Here is a 20,133-nt window from a genome sequence, read left to right as displayed (position 1 = left end):
CATAGCAGTGACTTTATTGGTGTGAACACATGCTGACAGTCAGGAAAAAAGGGGGGGGAAGAAAAACAGTCTGGAATAAAACTAAATCAGAAATGTTATGTACATTAACTTTTAAAAAAATCCAAAATAATCTGCCTGAAACGTCATCCTGCCCTGTGAAGGTCCATTCAAATTCCACAAATAAGATTATTTTAAAATAAAATTGAATCATTCCATTTTGTCTTCATTTGTCTGCTGCACATTGTGGGTATAGCAGCACTCGTCTCCGTGCGTACAGGTTCCCTGAAAGAAAAGATAAAATACTGAGAAAAGTCGATGTAATAACGTCTAAACAGCCAGGGGTACATTTTGGCTGTGGCTGGTGAAGCGGCGTGCAGCTTCTCTGGCAGGAAACCAGCAGTGTGTGGCAACCTGCCAAAGCAACCTATGGAGGAGACTAATTCATCAGCACAAGCCTGCTGTTTCATTTTCCACCCAGGACATGAAGACTTTACAGGAGTAATTAGTATTTAGGTAATTGCCTGCCTTTAATTCAGAGGGACTGTGTGTGTGTGTGTGTGTGTGTGTGTGTGTGCCAACAATATGATAAAGAACCTGCCATGCTGGAGCGATCCTCACCTGCAGTGACTCAGTCAGCTGCTGCAACAGAAACAATGGCTTCTGCTCTGATTTTACTGCGCTGTGCCACAACATCATTCAAAATGTTAGACATGCAGAAAATCCCAGAGACAGATTTTTTTTAAAGCCTCCTTTGGCCACTTGGGGGCAGAATTTTATAACAAGGTGAACAACCTATGAGCAAAAAGCTACATCTTTATACATCCATTCTGGTGGTGGTCAACCAGAGTCGTGTTTTTGCTCAACTTTACCGGGCATATTTAAAATGTGTTCAGTAAATCTGACCTGTTTGAACTTTTTGCAGGGGAAGTTCTTGAGCTGAGACGAATCTGTGATCTGGTTCTTCCTCTTGTTCTGGCACTTCTTCCTCTTGTCTTGGAGGTCAGAGATTCCACCACTGGAGGAGAGAACAAAGTTAGCAGTGAATCGAGGAGGCAGTCTGATTAGAGAGAAGCGTTAGAAGGAAAGAGGGAAAAGGTGAAGGTGACAGAAGGAGGAACATGTAAAAGAAATAAAGCAAAACGGAAGAAGGTCCCAGTGAACATGAGTGCATGGCTTTTTTTGTCCAAAGTGAACTGCTTACCAGTAGTTTAAGTAACTAATTCAGGGTGTTTACTTGATCTAAGTATATTTGTGACTTCTGGAAACCTTTAAAAACTACTTGCTCTTATGGTTACCCAGCTTTGGCCCGAGCTTTGGGTCCCCAGAAGGCCTGAGGATTCTCCTGGAACCGCGTCAGGTGGCGCTTACGGGACTGAGGGTTGGCATCCTCCCTTACAGTGAAGCAGGCCTCAAAGCTACACACACACACACACACACACACACATATATATAAGTACTATAGGTCTGCAGGTTAGGCGCTGCATTTTTCAAAGACAGTAGAATCATCACCTCCTTAAAGTGCGATTAAACCAATAATGTTAAATGACGACTGAAAGTGGCGGGACTGGTCTCACCTGGGCTCAGTGGAGAGGATCTTGAATGCGGGGCTGGTCGGAGATAATTTCTCCCTTTTCACAGGGTTGATTTTCTCCTAAAGCAAAACAACAAATGTCCTTTAAATTATGCATTCCGAGATTCGGAAATCCGCTCATCTTCATTATTTATTTAACGTCGACATTTCCGGGAAGGTATGGAAACCTTCGAGCAACAGCAGCTTTTTTTTTTTTTTGGTAAAGTTTACCCAGCACCGCATGATGTCCCAGATGGCTGCAGGAGGAGCGTCTGTTTTGATGGCATTTTTACAGGCGTGAGAGAGGGAGACCCTGTGACCAGCGTGAAGGAGAGCAGACCTGCAGAGAGAGAGAGAGAGAGAGATGAGCTGATTTAGTTTGTGACAAATGCAGGAGGAAGAAGGAAGATGGGTTCCTCAACAGACCAGACAAACACCAAACTGTGGATGAGCTAGAGACCTGGAGAGAACCTGAAACAAGACATTCATTCATACAGGGATCGAGAGAATAACCAAAACAATAAGGTGAAAGCTGCCACAGACTCACTGTTAGATATAGATGGTTGAGGAGAACTTTAAGGGGGGGGGGGGGGGTCAGTTATGCTAATTTCTAACTCCATAATATTTCTTCTGGATTTTACTGGAGCTTTGTGTGACTCATAGTTCAAAAATAACACATTTATGTTACACAGGGCCTTGGTGCCTGTTTCAGCTGCCTTCCCCCTCCCTTCAACACAACTTTCTCCTTACTGGCTGACCCTTGCAAACAAAAGGTTTAAACAACAGGTGGCTTATTTGAGTCAGCGCTGTGTGCCAGAGAGTACCTTATCAATGGTTGACATATTGTATGGTCAGAGATGCTCCTCTGCATACCTTGGTTGCAATGAGTTATTTGAGTAACTGCTGCCTTCCTATCAGCTCAGTCTGGGCATTCCTCTGACCTCCAGCATCAATAAGGCATTTTTGGACAGAGAGCTGCTGCTCACTGGGTTTCTTTTTTCTTTTGGACACCACTCTGTGTGTGTGTGTGTGTACCTAAACTGGAGCAGGGGTGGAGTATTACAGTGTACTGTGCTGCTCAGATTGTCCACGGTGTAATAAAGCGGCACATCCTCCAACTCCTGAAACAAAGAGCACATCACAGGTGATAAAGCATCAGTCTGAGAGGAAACTGTTCACATTCAGTCTCACGCAACAAAAAGCCAGCTAATAAAGCCAACTGCACCCGCATGACAATACCATTAAATGGTACCTGTTCCAATAATGACGGCATATACGATAAACAGGAGAATGAGTACCTCAGTCACCATGCTCAGCATGCCCTCGATACGTTTAGATGTCCCAAATCTAGAAGGGTTCCCCGACACGGCAGACAAAACTTTCTGGACAAACTCCAAGTCGTGGATGGGCTCTGCCCAGATAGGACCACCCAGCTACAGAGAGGACAGGCACAGGGTTCAAAGGGTGTTTCACATATGCTGACACCGTCACAACCATAAACCACCAGAGAAGATTAGGCAAAGCTCACATCTGGGCATGCTGTTAACCTGTGTTCTCACAGAACAATTGTTTAAAAATAAAAAATAAAACAAATAAATGTCTGCTAATTTTACATTTGTACCTAAATACACTATATTATATATATCTGGCTGCTTAGCTCTGTTCTGGGACCTGTCTCTGACCCGGGTTAAGGAGAGAAAAAGAACTGGATTTTGCTCAGTGGTCCAAAGTCCTCTTTTCTGATGAAAATAAAATTTTGCATTTCATTTGGAAATCAAGGTCCTAGAGTCTGGAGGAAGAGCGGTGAGGCTCAGAATCCACGGTATGTGATGATCTGGGGTGCCGTGGCATCTGCTGGTGGTGGTGGTGGCGGCAGTTGGTCCACCGTGATTTATAAAGTCCAAAGTCAATGCAGGAGATTTTAGAGCACTTCATTATTCCATCTGCTGACACCCTTTCTGGAAATGCTAATTTCCTTTTCCAGCAGGACTTTGCACCTCCCCACAGTGCCAAAGCTAGTACCAAATGGTTTGCTGACCATGTTATTACCGTGCTCGTTTTCAAGCCAGCTCCTCCAACCTGAATCTACGGAGTATTGTTAAGAGGAAGATGAGATGAACCCGGGACAAAAATACAGACAAGCTGAGGGCGGCCATCAACGCAACCTGTGCTTCAGTAACACCTCAGCAAGTGCCACAAGCTGCACGAATGCAGTAATTTGGGGTTATAATAAATATTTAAAAAAAAAAAAAAAAAAAAAAGTGTACTGCAACTCCTATAAGCCATAACCATCAAAATGAAAACTTTAGTACTGCATATACACTTTATATCAGGGATCCTCAAATCCAGGCCTCGAGGGCCGGTGTCCTGCAGGTTTTAGATGTGTCCCTGATCCAACACACCTGATTCAAATGGCTGAATTTCCTCCTCAGTATGCAGTCAAGTTCTCCAGAGTCCTGCTAATGACTTCTATATTTGACTCAGGTGTGTTGAAGCAGAGACACATCTAAAACCTGCAGGACCTCGAGGCCTGGATTTGAGGATCCCTGCTTTATGTGATATTCTCATTGAGACGCAGCAGGATGCTGATGGGGTGTGTTTGTGTGTCACCTGATGTCTCTGTCCACAGTGCTCACACTCTGGTCCAACCGGTGGCCCGGTGGCAGCAGAATACTTCATGCTGAAATCCAACAGAAATCAACTTTACTGCACGCAGTGATCCTCAAAGCAAACAACAAACAGCATCCTGAGCTAAGTGCTGTTTAGCTACCCTTCCATTTAAGAGTAAAGCATTAGGCCAAACCGATCCATCTACAGCTCCTCACTAAAGATAAGGTTTTCTAACCATGATGATTTTTAAATGGACCTTTTTTCTGCCTCAAAATGCTGATAATTTCCAGAAATATCACAAAACAAAGATCTGAAATCAGGGTGAAGACTTTATTTTTAAGCTGCAAATTGATTGATTTGCATCCAAAACATCATTAGAAGCAGCAGTGGAGTGTTTAGTGTCTCACTGTTTTCCATTGCTTGTTCTCCTGCCCATTCTCTGCAAGTGGAAAGACCCACAGCCGACACAGTTGTACACCAGAGCCTGTTTACTGCAACACAGAGAGACGGGAATCAACTACAGTGTTACTTTGTGTTTTTGTGTACTGAGCACATCAGTCACATATAAACTTACCATCACGTACCCAGATGTGTTCTATTATTTTACTTTTATTCCTTCATCTTACAAATCCTTCGACTGGCATTAGTTTTTGTATTTGTCGCTGCAGTTTCCCAGTTTCAGGATCACTCATCTTTCATCAGTACCTTATATATCAGCCTTTGTTAGAAGACAGTGCATGAATGTGTGTGTGTGTGTGTGTCAGTGAGTGAGCACCTGGCTGAGTTTTTGACCGTAGCCTGTCCTGTGAAGACGCGGACAAAGACCCGAATATAAAAGTCGACACTGACGGAGAGCAGGGGCCGGATGTATCGCTGGTACACTCCTGCCCTCTGGTCCAAACTGTGGAGGATGATACGCAGAGCCTGGAGGTCAAAGGTGGAGAAACGCACACATTCAGAACTGTTTTCTTGTTGTAAAAATCTGTAAAAAGATCAGAGAGATCTGTTTACAGGGATGAGAGAAAATTACAAGTTGAACAAAAAGTTTTATTCAGCTACAAAGGATTCTTCTTCATCAAAAGGTTCAGCACATTTATATTCTATTACTGCCTTTTTAGACAGAGTATTCCAACTGCACACAGAAAATGTGCACGTTTTACTACTGTGTGGAAAACTGCTGTGTGCAGCATGACATCGGATCATGTTAACACATGAGATGGTACAAAAAGGCCATTTATCAGAACAACAAGCGCTTCGGCTGCGCTGTGAACACATTCAACAGTTGCTCTTTTCCTGTATTTCTGCCACAGCAAATATTCAACAAGTACACCAACGGCATTTCCTACACAAAGATGCTATTTGGACGGCTGCCCAAGTATATTGTGCAATTTATTTTTATCCTTCTAGATCCCTCTGAGAAAACTGGGTGTTTGATTTAGATAACTGGACAATCCCCCTCACTCTTATTTTGAAATTTCAGTCATTGCTAACCAGATACCTACAGGTCTTCCTGTCTCATGTTGCCCTACAGGAAGGTCACTGTTGTGGCACTCGTCATGCCACTCCCCTATCCTGAGTCTCCGATTCTGACAAACTCAGCTGCTAGCTGGAGGAACAACGTAGACTGGAACTGGTGTCTCTAAACTGAACAGGGAATACTGTCACTACCTGCAGTCCAGGTAGTGACGGTGGAGCTGAAGTTCGCCCACGGGAAGAGGAACTCATGGAGAGGCAGCTGATCATTGCTCTGCTATTTACTGTCACAAAGTGTACACTGAAGGATAACAACCTCAGAAGATCACAACAAGAACAAAATGTTGGCTTTTAATGTCACAAAATCTCACTTGGCTAAATTGTTGCCTGTGACGACCCTTACAGCGTTACTGTGACGCTCAGATCCATTCTGTAAGCACACAATAATGTGAACATGATGACATGTCTGTACATGTACAGATGCACATATCATTTTCACATTTTTGAGAGACACAGAGAGAGTGTGTGTGTGTGTGTGTGTGTGTGTGTGTGTGTGAGTGTGTGTACTCTGTGCCCTCACCATTTCATGACAGTATTTGGCTTTGATGGAAACTGATCCATATTTGCTGTAGCAAGTCTCTCCGCTGTTTCCTGCCATCACAGCCATGTCTGTACATGTTATACACAAAAGACCTAAGAGAGACGGAGACAGACGGAGACCGCCAGTGAAGACGACAAAAGAGAAACTTGGGAAATATAACAGAATGCCATTCATAATTCAGAAAGTAAAGTAACCCTCAGTTAACTGTCTAGATGTGCACAGTGGGTGATGTTATTCATATCAAGGGGTTTCAGTTAATGTGTCAAGTGGGCTCTCAAGAAAAAAAAAAAAAAAAAAAAAAAAAAAACAATATTCTGTGCTTTGTGACAAGCAAAGTCATTTTGACGCTTAAATAGGATAAAAACCAAACAAGATTTATTTCACAATCATCATCTGACCCACTTCTGATCCAGCTGTCGAACCGATTTCATGCTGAATTTTGAAAAATGAACTGAATTCACTCCCTTAAAGCTGCACAAACTTCTTTGAAGGGGATTGAAACACAGTATTAAAAACAACTCTCGTGGTGTCAACTTTTCAACCAGTTAACATTTAATCTCTCTCTCTCACACACACACACACACACACACACACACACACACACACACACACACACACACACACACACACACACACACACACACACACACACACACACACACACACACACACACACACACGTCTGTAGCCTCTGCCTCTTGAATATCTGCAGTAATTGTTATCTCCAATTTTAACTTTCATTATTTCAAATTCATGACTGAGAGCAGAAGAGCTGATGGGATGACTGACAGATTGAACTGCCCACCTCCTTCGCTGACAGCCTGCACAGCAGCATCCAGAAAAGAGGCGGGGCTACCGTAGGGGTCCAGATCAATGACATCATAGCGATCCTTCTTCCCTCGCATCTCATACATCAGGATGCTGTGCATAAAAACAGGGAGAGGAAATGATTAAAAAAAATAAAATTTGGATAATAGAGGCAAGAAAAAAAGGTGATTCCTTCAGAAAAGCATGAAAAGGAATTAATTAAAGGGGATAAAAGGAGAGAAACGTGAACAAGGAGGAGGAATGAAAAAATTAAAGTATGGGAAAAATACAAGATGGCACAGAGGACCTGATAAGAGTGTCTGAGGTACAACAGCAGAACACGCCGAGTAATCGTACCTGGCATCTCTGCAGCTGGGCTGGAGCAGGTGGCTCACTCCGTTGTATTGGGCATTCCTGGCAATCAGGGCTGCAGCCTTCACAGAGAAGTCATTGGCAGTGACGCTCTGCAAGCCCGGGACCTCCAGAGCAAAACGCACCGAGCGCAAACCTGATGCTGCTAGGCCCTCCAGGACACGAAGACCATGCTGACACAAAAGGTTTGAGGAAACACACATTTTTGGTCTTATGGCAGCAGCAGAAACAAGTCCTAAACACAAAATTTAAACATTACTGGCCTACAATTACAATATGGCAAACCTGTTAACACAGAGTTGCTGTTTTTTATACATACACAAAATACAAAACCTATAATAAAAGTTACAACTACATTCACTGAGTTGAGCCTCTCTTTGGTCGCTACCAACTCATGATGGGAAAAAAAACTCTTTAGCATCAACATTCCTCACTGTGCTTCATCAATCAATTCAACAATCAATCAATCAATCATCAATTCTGCAAGAGGATAGAGAAACTGGCTGAAAGGTGCTCAAACAGTGCTGAAGTGAACTGCAAAGTGAGGTGTTAGTGCTCTACGCACTCATCACTACAACAAGTCTTTTTTGGTACAGTCATGTTATCAATGATTCTATGAAAAACTTGCATTTTTATGATTAGTTATGCAGAAAAACTCTTTTTCAAAAGGTCAATTCACAACAGCTGTAACCAAAAATGCAAAAAAAAAAAAAAAAAAGAAAATAATACTTTGTATATAATACATATTTCCACAAAAAAAATGTATTTATTTGAAAGCTGGTCGCTCTCGGGAGATCTTTTTCTTTAATGAGAAGTAATCAACTCAAAGTCAAACTGCTAATTAAAAATGTGAGCGCTGTATTTAGAGAAGGCTGGGATCACCAACAACTGTTCCAATTAAAAAGAAAAAAAATACTTCAGTCTAATGACACTAATGAGATTATTTCAACTTCATGAAATATTTTGAAGTTTCTTGAAAATGATCTAATTGCCTTCTCTACCACTTGAGGCTACCAAAGTGTGAAATTCGCCTTTATCAGACCATTGTGCACTCGAACTGCTGCATATATTTTTAGCCTGGCAGATCCCTCTGGCAGCGTTAATACCTGGCTGCTAGACACAGAAGCCCATTATAATAAATAAAAACAGCACTTGTTTTGTTTTTGCCACGTTTTCCTTTGACTTCAGGTTTCAGTCACTGTTCACGTCATTATGATCCAAAGAGCCTGAAGTCTTTAATGTCATGTGTAAGGTGTTATACGTCAACAGCGTGACAAATTTAACTGATATCACTATGAAAATTCCCCAGTTGATAAATTACATTAACAACATACATTTTTGTATTACAAGTTTATTAAAATCTGATCCTTGCTTCATTTTATTGGAGTCAAAGTTTTTCAGATGCAAATAAATCAGGTTCTGGACTATATGCATGAACAAAATACTCTCAAACTGACGAGTGCTACCAAATTGGAGATTTCTGTTCAGAATATCATAAAAAAAATTAAACAATAAGTACTCCAAGAGTGCAAACCTCCGCCGTGGCAGCTCACTCTCCAGGCAGCATTTCCTTTTAAGGGAATAGTTTTGTATTTTGTATATATTCATTTTTTCTTTGTTCTTTTTAAACATACTTTAAGAAGGTTGTAGTGCAGTAAAGAAAAATAAATAAATCAGATATGTGTAGCATGACAGATTTTTAATCTGATTACACAAACATGTTGAAGTAGGTCATGGATAACAGGTACTGATTTGTAAATAACTGGACATGAATAATTTGAGCTTATTATATATTATTATACTACAGTATATTTCTAACTAACTAAGCAGCTCATTCTTTCGCTTGACAATACTTTAACTGGATACAAAGTTGCAAAGGGCCTACTCCATGCAAAAATGACACACTGCATCTGCCCTTCCAACACAGCACAATAACACAAGTCAACAAATACAACATTTACTACTTTAAACTGACACTTGTTATTTTGCCATTATTACTATTCCATTACATACCATACATACCATGTACAGCACAAGATGCACTCTACAGACACTTTATTAGGTACACCTTTTAGTACTGGTTTGGACTCCCTTTTGCCTTCAGATCTGTCTTCCTTCTACACTGACAGATTCAACAAGCTGCTGGAAACAATCTTCAGAGATTTTGGTCCACGGTGACATAACATTACACAGTTGCTGCCATCAGCTGCACATCTATGATGTGACGCTCCTGTTCCATCACATCCCATAGGTGCTTTATTGGACTGAGATCTGGTGCCTCTGGAGGCCATTTGAGCACAATGAACTCACTATCATGTTCAAGAACCTGGTTTGAGATGATTTGCTTGTGTGATATGTTGCCTCAGTTTCCTGTTCTTAGCTGACAGGAGTGGCACCCAGTGTGGACCTCTGCTGCTGTAGCCCATCTGCTTCAACATTTACAGTCACAGATGCTCTTCTGCATACCTTGTAACAAGTGGTTCTTTGAGTTACGGTTGCCTTCCTCAGCTCAAAGCAATCTGGCTACTTTCCAACATCTGGCATCAACAAGGCATTTTCACCCATCTGCTCACTGGATATGTTCTCTTTTTCAGACCATTCCCTGTAAGCCCTAGAGATGGTTCTGTTGGAAAATCCCAGCAGATCAGCAGTTTCCAAATCACTCAGACCAGCCCATCTGGCACAGACAACCGTGCCACGTTCAAAGTCACTTAAATCACCTTTTATCCTCATTCTGATGCTTAGTTTGAACTTCAGCAGGTCATCTTGACCATGTCTACATGCTTAACACATTGAGTTGCTGCCGTGTGATTGGCTGATTAGACAAATTGCATTAACAAGCAGCAGAACAGAAGTACCTAGTAAAGTGACTGGTGAATGTAAACATCTGAAGGAGTCAAACACACACTTAAGCCCAGTTTATAGTGGTGTTCTTAGGGAAAAAGTCACTTATCAAGTTCTCATTTGTGCACCTCTGTGTTAGCTTAAAGTCTAACCTGTCAAATTTGCAAGGAGAAATTTATGTTTCCATATTTTTTGAGATACTAGAAATGAAAATACACATGAAAGGAAGGTACAGAAAGGCAGAAAACTCCATATGTATTAGCATAAGACAAAAAAGTCTTTAAATTCTATGTTTCTATTCACACATTCTTATGTGGAGATTTGGCAGTCACAGCAATAAAAATCTGCTGGTGTGCAACTGCACTAAAAATCCCTTACTTACCTCACATTTCTCCCCCACAGTTGCCTTTACAGCCGGCTCCTCTGATCCATTTTTCTCCTCCGTGTGTACGTCGGCCTCGTTCGTCTCCTCTGACAGAGAGACCACCACCCTCTCCTTTTCCCCTGGCACCACCACCTTCACCCCCCGCTGAGCCAGCAGCTCTCTCGCAAACTCTGTGATCACAGCACATCTGGAAACAAGAAAAGGATTCCTTCTTTCTAAATGTATACTAAGAGGTAAAGATGATAACAGGGTACAACCAGAGCAACAACAATTCTCAGGAATTTCTCCTTCAAACGCGCCGTCTGTGATTCCCTCCACACAGAGACCAGTTAGCAGTTAGAAAAATCACAAATCAGTTTCTTGCAGATGTGAACCCATTTTTCCAAAGATACTCAAGTCAAACTGCAACTGGAGATGAACTGGAGATGTGATATGTGTTGTCCTGCTGACAGTAAACTTTTACCTCCACTAAGAAGGTTTTAGGTTTTCAGTCCTGAGTGTTACTCTGTAGTAGAACCTCTCAAAACTACCTAACAAAAAATAATGGCAAATTTAATTAAACTTGATGGCTTATGAAGAACAAAGAACTGGTTAGTTTTTGATCCAGTGGCCAGTGGACACGCTTTAGGTAGTTTCAAGTTATGCAACATTCATCCTGTCAAAGGACCCAGCCTGTGGACTGCAGGCAGGCCAGTTCAGCACCCAGACTCTTTACTACGAAGCCATGCTGCTGTTATAGCTGTAGTATACAGTTTAGCATTGTCTTGCTAAAGTATGCAACACCTTCCCTGAAAGAAAACATCACCTGGTGGAGAGCTTATGTTGCTCTAAAGCCTGTGTATACCTTTCAGCATGGATGGCGCCTTTCCAGATGTCCAAGCTGCCAGTTTCACAGGCACAGATGCACCCCCATACCATCAGAGATGCAGGCTTTTGAACTGAGTGCTGATAACAAGCCAGATGGTCCCTCTACTCTTTAGTCCAGAGGTTGCAGTGTCCATGCTTCCCAAAAAGAATCTCAAATTTTGACCACACAACAGTTTTCCACTTTGCCTCGGTCCATTTTAAATGAGCTTTGGCTCAGAGAAGACAGCAGCATTTCTGAAGTATCTTTACATATGGCTGCTTAATCTGCAATTTTTAGACAGTTTGGTGAACCTCTAAGAGTGCTTTTTATTACTAACCAGTTGCAAATGAGTCCAGTGAGTTACAAAATGTTCCTCCAGCTGTTACAGCGTTTTGTTGCCCCATCCCAAGTTTTTGGAGACACACTGTTGCCGTTAAATTCAAAATGAACTAATATTTTAGTAAAATCTTTATGCACTGCATTCTGTTATTTACATTTTACAACAGGATCCCAATGTTTTTGAATTTGAGATCGCATACTGCTGTGTCTGTGTTGCTCTGCCATCAGGTGTGAAAGGAGCCTGTACAAGGTGGCTGGCTAATTAATTAATAATTAATTAATTAGCAGTTACTTTGACTGAAATCCAGGGAGGAGCGAAGACTTCAGGACAGACTGGGTCTACACACAGTCTGTCAGAGCTCTGAAAATGAGGAAACTCCATATGTGCAATGCATATGCTGGGAGAACAAGCTACAATTACTACCTGCTACAATTCATTTCACAGAGGTATTATCCTTGTGCTTATCGACATGCTGTATTTCAACAGACGTGTCACAGTTGATGGGAGTCTTTTTAATTTAAATTTTTGGAAGGTACACTTAAGGCTACAGCATAGGTTACAGTACCGGGTATACTCACGTTAAATCTCTGTTGAACTCCTGGACTGGGTTATAAAACACCTCATTGGCACTAGGAAACAAGATGGCTGCCTTTCCCTCTTTAACAACCGTCTCTCCTGGTAACAGTCCTGCAGACGGTGTCTTCTCCTGGCCACCTGTAGCATCAGTGGCGGGCGGGCCTGTGCCATCTGCTGAAGATTCAGCAGGTGAGGTTGTAGGGTTAGTGGTGGGAACTTCAGTTTCCATGAATCTCACTCCCCTGCCGGCAGCCACAGCAGCAGCGCCACCAGGACTCCACTGAAATGCCCGCCTGGCTGAATGAGCGTGAGAAGAACGCAGGTGATGGGAGACGACGAAGGGGAACAGCCGGGCTGTCCGCACTAGCATAAATGCACAACGGCTGCAAAAAAACACACATTGAACATGTCTTAAGATGAAAACATCTCTACAGGTATGCTGATTTAAAAAAAATAAATAAAAAAGCCTTCACAGTTTCCTCAACTTAGATTTGAATCACAAATATTGTCAATCGAGAGCCATTAAATGTGCTTTTTTTTTTTTTTTTTTTTTTTTTAAAGGAACCACAACCAAGATCAGTACTGAGCAGGACATGCTGAAGCTCAACAAACTATCCTGACAGTGTCCTCATCACCTGAGCAAGAAGGCTCACCGAGTGCTCTGATGAGTATGTAAATGTGGCCTTTGCAGTCACCAGAATACTACCACCACAATACTACATCAGTAGAGCACGACTGATGCAACAGTCATCCGACTTTGCCTATAAGTTCATCAACAATGACACGAGTTTCCCTTTTCAGTAGTACTCTACTGCACTATATGCATACATTTTTACTTGCAAATATATCAGGTGCTGTAAAAACAACAAAATTACTTCCTGTTTTTGACTGTAAAGCCTGCCTCACTGAAGAAACCGCCTGTCTCCACCACAGGTTGGTCTTTTGAACATGACAGAGTAAATGTTTCCCCCCCAATTATCTTGCTTTCATAGTGACTGGAAGCCAAAAATGTCCGCTGATATTAAAATCTGATAAACTGCAGCCCTCTATCATGGAAGCCAAAGTGCTCATGTAGAGGCTTCAAAATCTGTCCTAAAGCAATGGCTGATATCATGGGGGCTGCATCCATGTTTTACAGGCAGCCTATAGAAACTTTGTATGATGCAGAGTTAAGGCCACATTAGAGCAGTGCAGGAATTTTTTCAGGTGAGTTCATAGCAAGCGAGCGGGTCTCATGTATTCTAGCTCCTAGAGGCTCTATCCAGGTACCCTACCCCTACACAAATCAAACTAAATATTCCCAGTAGCAGGAACACATCTGAGGCATGTGTGAGAATGGGTACCTTCAGAAAACATCCCGACTTCACTCTCCTGACAGTGTCTGGAGTTCATGCATACAAACTGCTGTGAAGAATCAAAGGTCTGCTAGTACGTGGTGGCCAAGCACTCTGTATGCTGGTTTTCCCTCAGTCATAATGTTGGATAAGTAAGTGATCAGTGGCAACAGCACATTAGCTGTTCTCTAATATAAGACAGTATTGTATAGTGTACAGATCACCGCTGGGTGATTCTGTTGAATAAGCATTTGTTATTCGCATCGTTTTTTTCCCTCCAATTAATCAAAAAAAGTGTAGTTTTCATGAGCCTCTCGTTTTTCCCCACTTTTGTTTGAGCTTTAAACAGTAAGTCAATTTTCAAAAATGTGAATTTTATGTCAGCGATCTCACCACTTCATATTTCATATGTGCGGTACACACAAGAGCCACAAATGAGTTTAGTTTCATTGAAGTGTGACTTAGCGCATTTTTACACTATTTATAGCAAATTAACCTGCAAATGTCGTCGTTCCAACGTGCACGTACGTTTATGATTCCCATCAAAAGCTCAATGATATTCTTTCCGTCCCTGAGGAGGTTTTGACTTTTTAAATGGCTCACACAGCTGCTGCCGAGCGGAGCTCAGCCCCACTCATTGATGGATTAAGATTCTTTTAGCACTTCAGTCTGCCCGGAGAATAAGTATGAAATATCCTCTGAAATGTACCTTTAACTTACCTTCACCGCTTTTAGCCTTTAGTCGTTCAATAAAATAACAATGAGTTAATTTCTGCTCCGTTAAACTGGAGCGGCAGCCTATGTTTAAGTTGTCAGTAAATCAGCGCCGCAAACTAATTAGCATGCTCGCTGGCTAGGCTAAATAAGCAGGGTTAAACGCTTTTACCTGTGTCCTCTCCTGTAATAGACACTGCTCTCCTGTTTTGCTAAATACGTTATGTCCAAAAGCAGCAGGCAGCCCTAGGCTGGCTGTTTACTTGCTGCTACACTCCGCTTGCAGTCCGCTCTCACGTTAGCACATGGAGGCTGCCATGTTTGAAGCGAGCGACTGTACGGAAGCCCGCGCGGCCAGAAAAGCGAGCGCTTAAAGCTGGTCCCCGCCCCCCTTCCTCCCTCCCTCCGCCTCCCCTCCGCCTACAGCCGTGTAATGTCAGGGAAACGGTGTAACGTGAGGACACACGAGGGAGAGGGTCTATCGTTCTGCTGCTGAGCAAACTGGCCTACTTTCCCCCCGCAGTGAACATGCGAGGAAACTGGAAAACACATCAGTCTGCTTTCATGAATAATCTAATTTAATCTCACCGTGCCTGAAGTTAGTGATGCATTCTGATGAAAAGGCTAAACATAGCCTATGGATTAATTCAGACCTATGATGAGAGGAGATAAAAAGTGCCTTAGAGAGAATAAGGTCAGCGCGGGTCAGTGCTGTGCAGCTGCAGTCATTGTGCGGGAGCAGTCAATGAAATGTAGGTCGTTATTGCATGAGAATGATGAGACAATTAAAAGCTTGCATTTGTGCTGTTCTTTCCATTTTCTTGCATTAAGGATGCTGTCATACTCGGGGTAGTGTGCTGAAAGGGACAGCGTTAGACATGATTTATATATGTATTTCCTGCCAGGAAATTCATATTTAGTTAAATTTTATTTCTATTGCAGAGAGCAAGGGTGGAAAGCAGCATAGTTACACCAGCTGCGAGGGCTTTTTGCACAATATCAACAGTGCAGTCCTGAAGAGGGTTTTGTGCTTCTGTGGCAATCTAAGTACCGCACAGCAAACCTCAGCCTGTTAATATTCCAGCAGATAAAAATGCCATGTTTATTCAGAGACTGGGAAATAGCAGTTCTTAGCAAGTTTGAGCTTCCTTACAATGAGCTGGACTTCATAGAACGTTGGGTATTATTTCAGATGCCTGTCCTTTATTTGATTAGCTGATATTCCCACTACATTTAAAATGGAAAGCTTATACTTTGTATAAACTTGTTATAAATACATAATGTTGCACACACTCACCGAAGACTTTATCAGGTACACCTGTTCAACTGCTTGTAAATTCAATTATCTAATCAATCACATGATGTCTATTCAATGCATTTATGCATGCATTTAAGCATGTAGTCATGGTCCTGCTGAAGTTCAAACTGAGCATCAGAATGGGGAAGAAAGGTGATTTAAGTGGCCATACAGGCTGGTCTGAGTGTTTCAGAAACTGCTGATCTACTGGGATTTTCCCACACAATCATCTCCAGGGTTTACAGTGAACGGGCCGAAAAAGAGAAAACATCCAGTGAATGGCAGCTCTGTGAGTGAAAATGTCTTGTTGATGCCAGAGGTCAGAGGAGAATAGCCAGACTGATACGAGCTGATAGGAAGGCAACTGTAACACGAATAACCACTTGTTACAGCCAAGCTGTGCAGAGGAGCATCTCTGAACACACAACATGTCAAACCCTCTGAGCTAAGAATAGGAAACTGAGGCTACAGTTAACAAAGGCTCAGCAAATGCAACTTGATTTCTGCTGCAGCATTCGGATGAGAGGGTCACAATTTGGTGTAAACAACATGAAAGCATGGATCCATCCTTCATTGTACTCAAACGGCCTCCACAGTCACCAGATCTCAATCCAATAGAGCACCTCTGAGATGTGGTGGAACAAGAAATTTGCATCACGATTGTGCACCCAACAAATCTGCAGTATCTGTGTGATGCCATCATGTCAAATATGAACTAAAACCTCTGAGGAATGTTTCCAGCACTTTGATGAATCTGTGCCCAGAGGAATTAAGGTCAGTCTGAAGGGAAAACAGGGGTCCAACCTGGTACTAGCAAGTTGTACATAGCAAAAATGCCAGTGAGTATAGGTAGCTGCTAATTAAATTAAAAGTGTACTATAATTTAAAAAAAATGAATTTACGTTTGATGTACTAGTTAATGGCAACAATGTTAGCACAACTCAACAGCTGTTCTTGCCTGATAATAAGGAGGCTACTTTTGCTTCTTTTATTAAACGTCCGCATGCTCTACAAATACTTATGTAATCAATCAATCAAGATTTATTTGTCACATACATGGTCGTACACAGTACAACTGGCAGTGAAATGCTTTAGTCTAGTCAAAATCAACTACTGACTGCAAGCAAAGGAGAAAGATGAGTTTATAATCTGATCACTGTGAGGTTCCATTTGAGCCAAAATGATGTTTTCATATTCAATTAGATTTTCACTTTTTATTGGATTCAATTAGATTAAAAATCTTCTGCATGTGCTAAGATAAATGAACTGAATTCATTACAATGTTTCACATTTGCATTCTTGTGTATCAGTATTAGTATAATACTAATAGTTAATAAAATAATAACTTCAGTAAACCAGTTGAAAAATACAGATCTAACCTAAAAGTATTTTTCCAAGTCTACTCTCATACCCCAAAACAAGTCTACGGGAGTTGGTGAATTTTTCTGAGCATTAAACTCCTGTCAGTACCTACCTCATACAGTAACTCTGGCTCTGGTTGCACAGCTGATCATGTGTTCAGCTGACATACAGAGGGCATGCGAGCATACTTGTGGCACAGAAGAAACCCTGTAGCTCTCTTGTGTCAGTTTGGAAAAAAATAATGCAGAAGTGGTTAGACCTCGTATCCCATTTTATTCATAAACAGAAGTTCAGCTAGCTCTCGTGGTAGAGAGTAAGTTATGCCCGATGACCTTTTATGGTAAAGATTTTTTTTTATGGCGTTTGTATTTGTCCTGGTTCAAAGTATTTTTATAGGCTGCAGCGTGAACAGTGGAGCTCTCTCACACCGAGTGCACGAGTTACACTGTAAAGAAATATATCGCGCATACAGCAGGCTCTCTCGCATTCACTGTCATATATCTACCATCTGTTTATTGAATGGTTTGCACCCAGTTTCCATAAAATGGGACATGGTTGACTGTAAATGGAAAAAAAAAAAAAAAAGAAGAAGGTGGTTCTGCTTCTACTGTGTGCACACAAGCCTGAACATCTGGATGGGGGCGCTGTGACAATGAATGCCCAGAGAGCGTGGCGCTATACATCTGACACAGGAGAATTATAGAGTTAATAGTATTTGGCATGACAGGGAGAGAGAGCGGGGAGCGCAGTGCCGTGCCTGAATGCAGTCTCATCCTGTTTAGTATTCACTGTGCGCAGCGCCTGGAGGCCCCGGAGGGCTCACCTGCCCGGAGTCTAGACGCACTCTCAGTACACATTAGACAGCGGGGATCGAACCGCCGGCCCGGCAGGCTTTCACGTCCGTGCGGTGTCGGGCATTGGAGGGAATTGGTTCCAGCACCAAAGACACGCCGGTGAGTGAGTGGTGTTGAGTGGGAGGACTGGTGGGTGGGGCTCAGACAGTCGGGTCGGCTGGGGACGCTGCCTGTCTACCTGCCCGCAGCGGCGCGTGGGCTCGAACCTGTGGTCCGTTATTCCTTCAGATGTAATCTGATTACCTCCACTTTTTATGCCGTTAGGCTACATCTGTCGTTACATTACATATATAGTTATTTCTGTCTTTCTATGCCTTTCTATCTGCCTTCCATATTATTTCTCTTATTTTAACCATCATTCAAAATTGAATAAAACCTCGTTATTATTATTATTATATTGTCTACAATAAAATGAAAAAATATGTAGACAACAAATGATATACATTTCTACATGTAAAAAAAAAAAAAAAAAAAATCACAGTATTTGTAAATGCAGCAAAATGAACTTTCCTCCTTATCCTTGTCTACAGTGAGTGGAAAACAAACTGAATGTGTGTGTGTGTGTGTGTGTGTGTGTGGGGGGGGGGGGGGGGTAAGCCTATAATTTACCCTCAACTTGTATTTAAGGGCTTTAGAGACAAATGAAAGATTTTGTGAGGTTTGTTTTGATTACCAGCCAGGTAAACTTTGATTTTACTTTGGTTTTAACTTATTAGACCATGCAACTTTTACTTTTTTTAATATAAAGACACTATCATTTTAGATTAGGCACCTATGAACTGCTGACATTATAGCAGATACAAGGTGAAATCTTGGACAAAGTAGCCAATAAAATAGTGCAGACAGCCTCTTTATCTGTCTTTCTACCTGTCTGTCTGTCCATCGGTAGCTCTGCGATCCGTCTGCAACCCCTGGGAGAGTTAAAAAAAAAAAGAAATAAAAAAATCCCCGCTCTGCTCCTCTGCGTCCTCCTCCTCGATAGCTCCGCGCGCTTCTCGCCCGCACGTGTGTTTGCGTGCGTGCACGCCCGCCCTCCCGCGCACGTGCAAAGTATGTATGTGTATGCATGAATTGTGTGCGTGCTCCGCTGCTGGTTCGCAGCGTACAGTCACAGTGAATGAGTGTCTGTAGTGAGGCGGAGGGAGACACTAGACCGCTTCTGCGTTGCTCCTCCATTGAAACACTTTCCAGCGGAATACAGCCAGGGGTGAGTTTCAGTGCGGTGGGTCACCGTGTGCAACGGTTCGGACTCGGCCCGTTGGAGGGCGACGGGTTGGCCAGTTGTCCGTGTCAACCGCTGTGTGTTTGAATGTGCTTAAATTTCTGCGGGTGAATTTGGATAGAAGGGTGGCGTATGGTCTTCGGCGTTTTGTTGAAGTGGAGGTTAGGCTATTGTTTTTTTTTAGGGGAGTGGGGTGGTAAAGTTGTGCTGGCTACTATGGGGGATGGGTGCTTGGGGACAGACCAAAACTTTAACCACTTCACACCGGCTCCACTCACTCGTCGCCGCGGGCTCCCCCCTGGGCGAGTGTCTTCTTGAGACCTCTGCTCCTCTTTCTCCAGCATTCCTGAACTTTCTCAAAAACTACCTGAGGTTTGAGGAGGGAGTGCATTTTTTCCCCTTATAACTGCTGCATTTGAAGAACGCTGGTAGTTGCTTATTTGTCTAATATCACGGTATAGGCTGCTGTCGGTAAACGGGTTAAGATTTTACAGCCAGCCCCCTACTTTCCTTTCCCCTCCTCTCCTCTCTTCTCTCGCCATGCCGGATCCATCCGTCTGTCTCGCCCACAGTTGCAGCGCATTTGTGTCCCGGGATGACCTGTTGATGTCGGCTAAAGATGGAGTGCCAGGATCGCCCTCCGCTGTAGACCCCCCTCTTCTCCTTTAAAAAATACCTAAAGAATCTGAGTTTATCAGAGTGAAGATAGCCCCGTGTGGTTCCCGAGTCCGCTTTCTGGCGGAGATGTAATAAAGCATTAATTCGCTGTGATATAGCATAAGCGACATTTTGGAGGGGAACAACGCGTGTCTGTCCCATGTCGGTAGCTGCCATTCGGCCGGAGGAGGAGGGAACTCGGTCTTAACGGACATCACACCGCGCTGGCACGGAGCGAGGGGAGACGGGAGAGCACGGAACTGCTGAA

General features: G+C 42.7%; 1 protein-coding gene across 1 annotated transcript; it reads right to left on the bottom strand.

Moving 5' to 3' along the window:
• Positions 1-24: 24 nt before the first annotated feature.
• On the bottom strand, positions 25-14,823 carry trmt1 (tRNA methyltransferase 1). Its single transcript, XM_030734003.1, has 16 exons — positions 14,646-14,823; positions 12,428-12,808; positions 10,660-10,849; positions 7,419-7,606; positions 7,060-7,175; positions 6,234-6,346; positions 4,956-5,104; positions 4,588-4,671; positions 4,181-4,250; positions 2,869-3,003; positions 2,606-2,691; positions 1,802-1,910; positions 1,575-1,651; positions 1,296-1,415; positions 904-1,015; positions 25-282 (listed from the first exon to the last, which is right to left on the bottom strand). Exons 2-16 carry the CDS (start codon positions 12,793-12,795, stop codon positions 208-210), a joined length of 1,992 nt encoding a protein of 663 aa, XP_030589863.1. The 5' UTR covers positions 12,796-12,808; positions 14,646-14,823; the 3' UTR covers positions 25-207.
• Positions 14,824-20,133: the final 5,310 nt, after the last annotated feature.

This window comes from Archocentrus centrarchus, chromosome 1, assembly GCF_007364275.1.
Source record: "Archocentrus centrarchus isolate MPI-CPG fArcCen1 chromosome 1, fArcCen1, whole genome shotgun sequence".
In the NCBI taxonomy this organism is placed as follows: Eukaryota; Metazoa; Chordata; class Actinopteri; order Cichliformes; family Cichlidae; genus Archocentrus; species Archocentrus centrarchus.
Note: the sequence above shows the minus strand (reverse complement) of the source record. Positions and strands in the feature narration are given on the sequence as shown.

Excerpts from the sequence above, each read along its gene's own strand:
- trmt1 (XM_030734003.1), bottom strand. The coding sequence starts at position 12,795 with ATGCTAGTGCGGACAGCCCGGCTGTTCCCCTTCGTCGTCTCCCATCAC. Across the intron at positions 4,251-4,587 it reads AGAACAAGCAATGGAAAACA|CATGAAGTATTCTGCTGCCA; the intron begins GTGAGACACTAA and ends GTTGGATTTCAG. Across the intron at positions 283-903 it reads CCTGCAAAAAGTTCAAACAG|GGAACCTGTACGCACGGAGA; the intron begins GTCAGATTTACT and ends CTTTTCTTTCAG.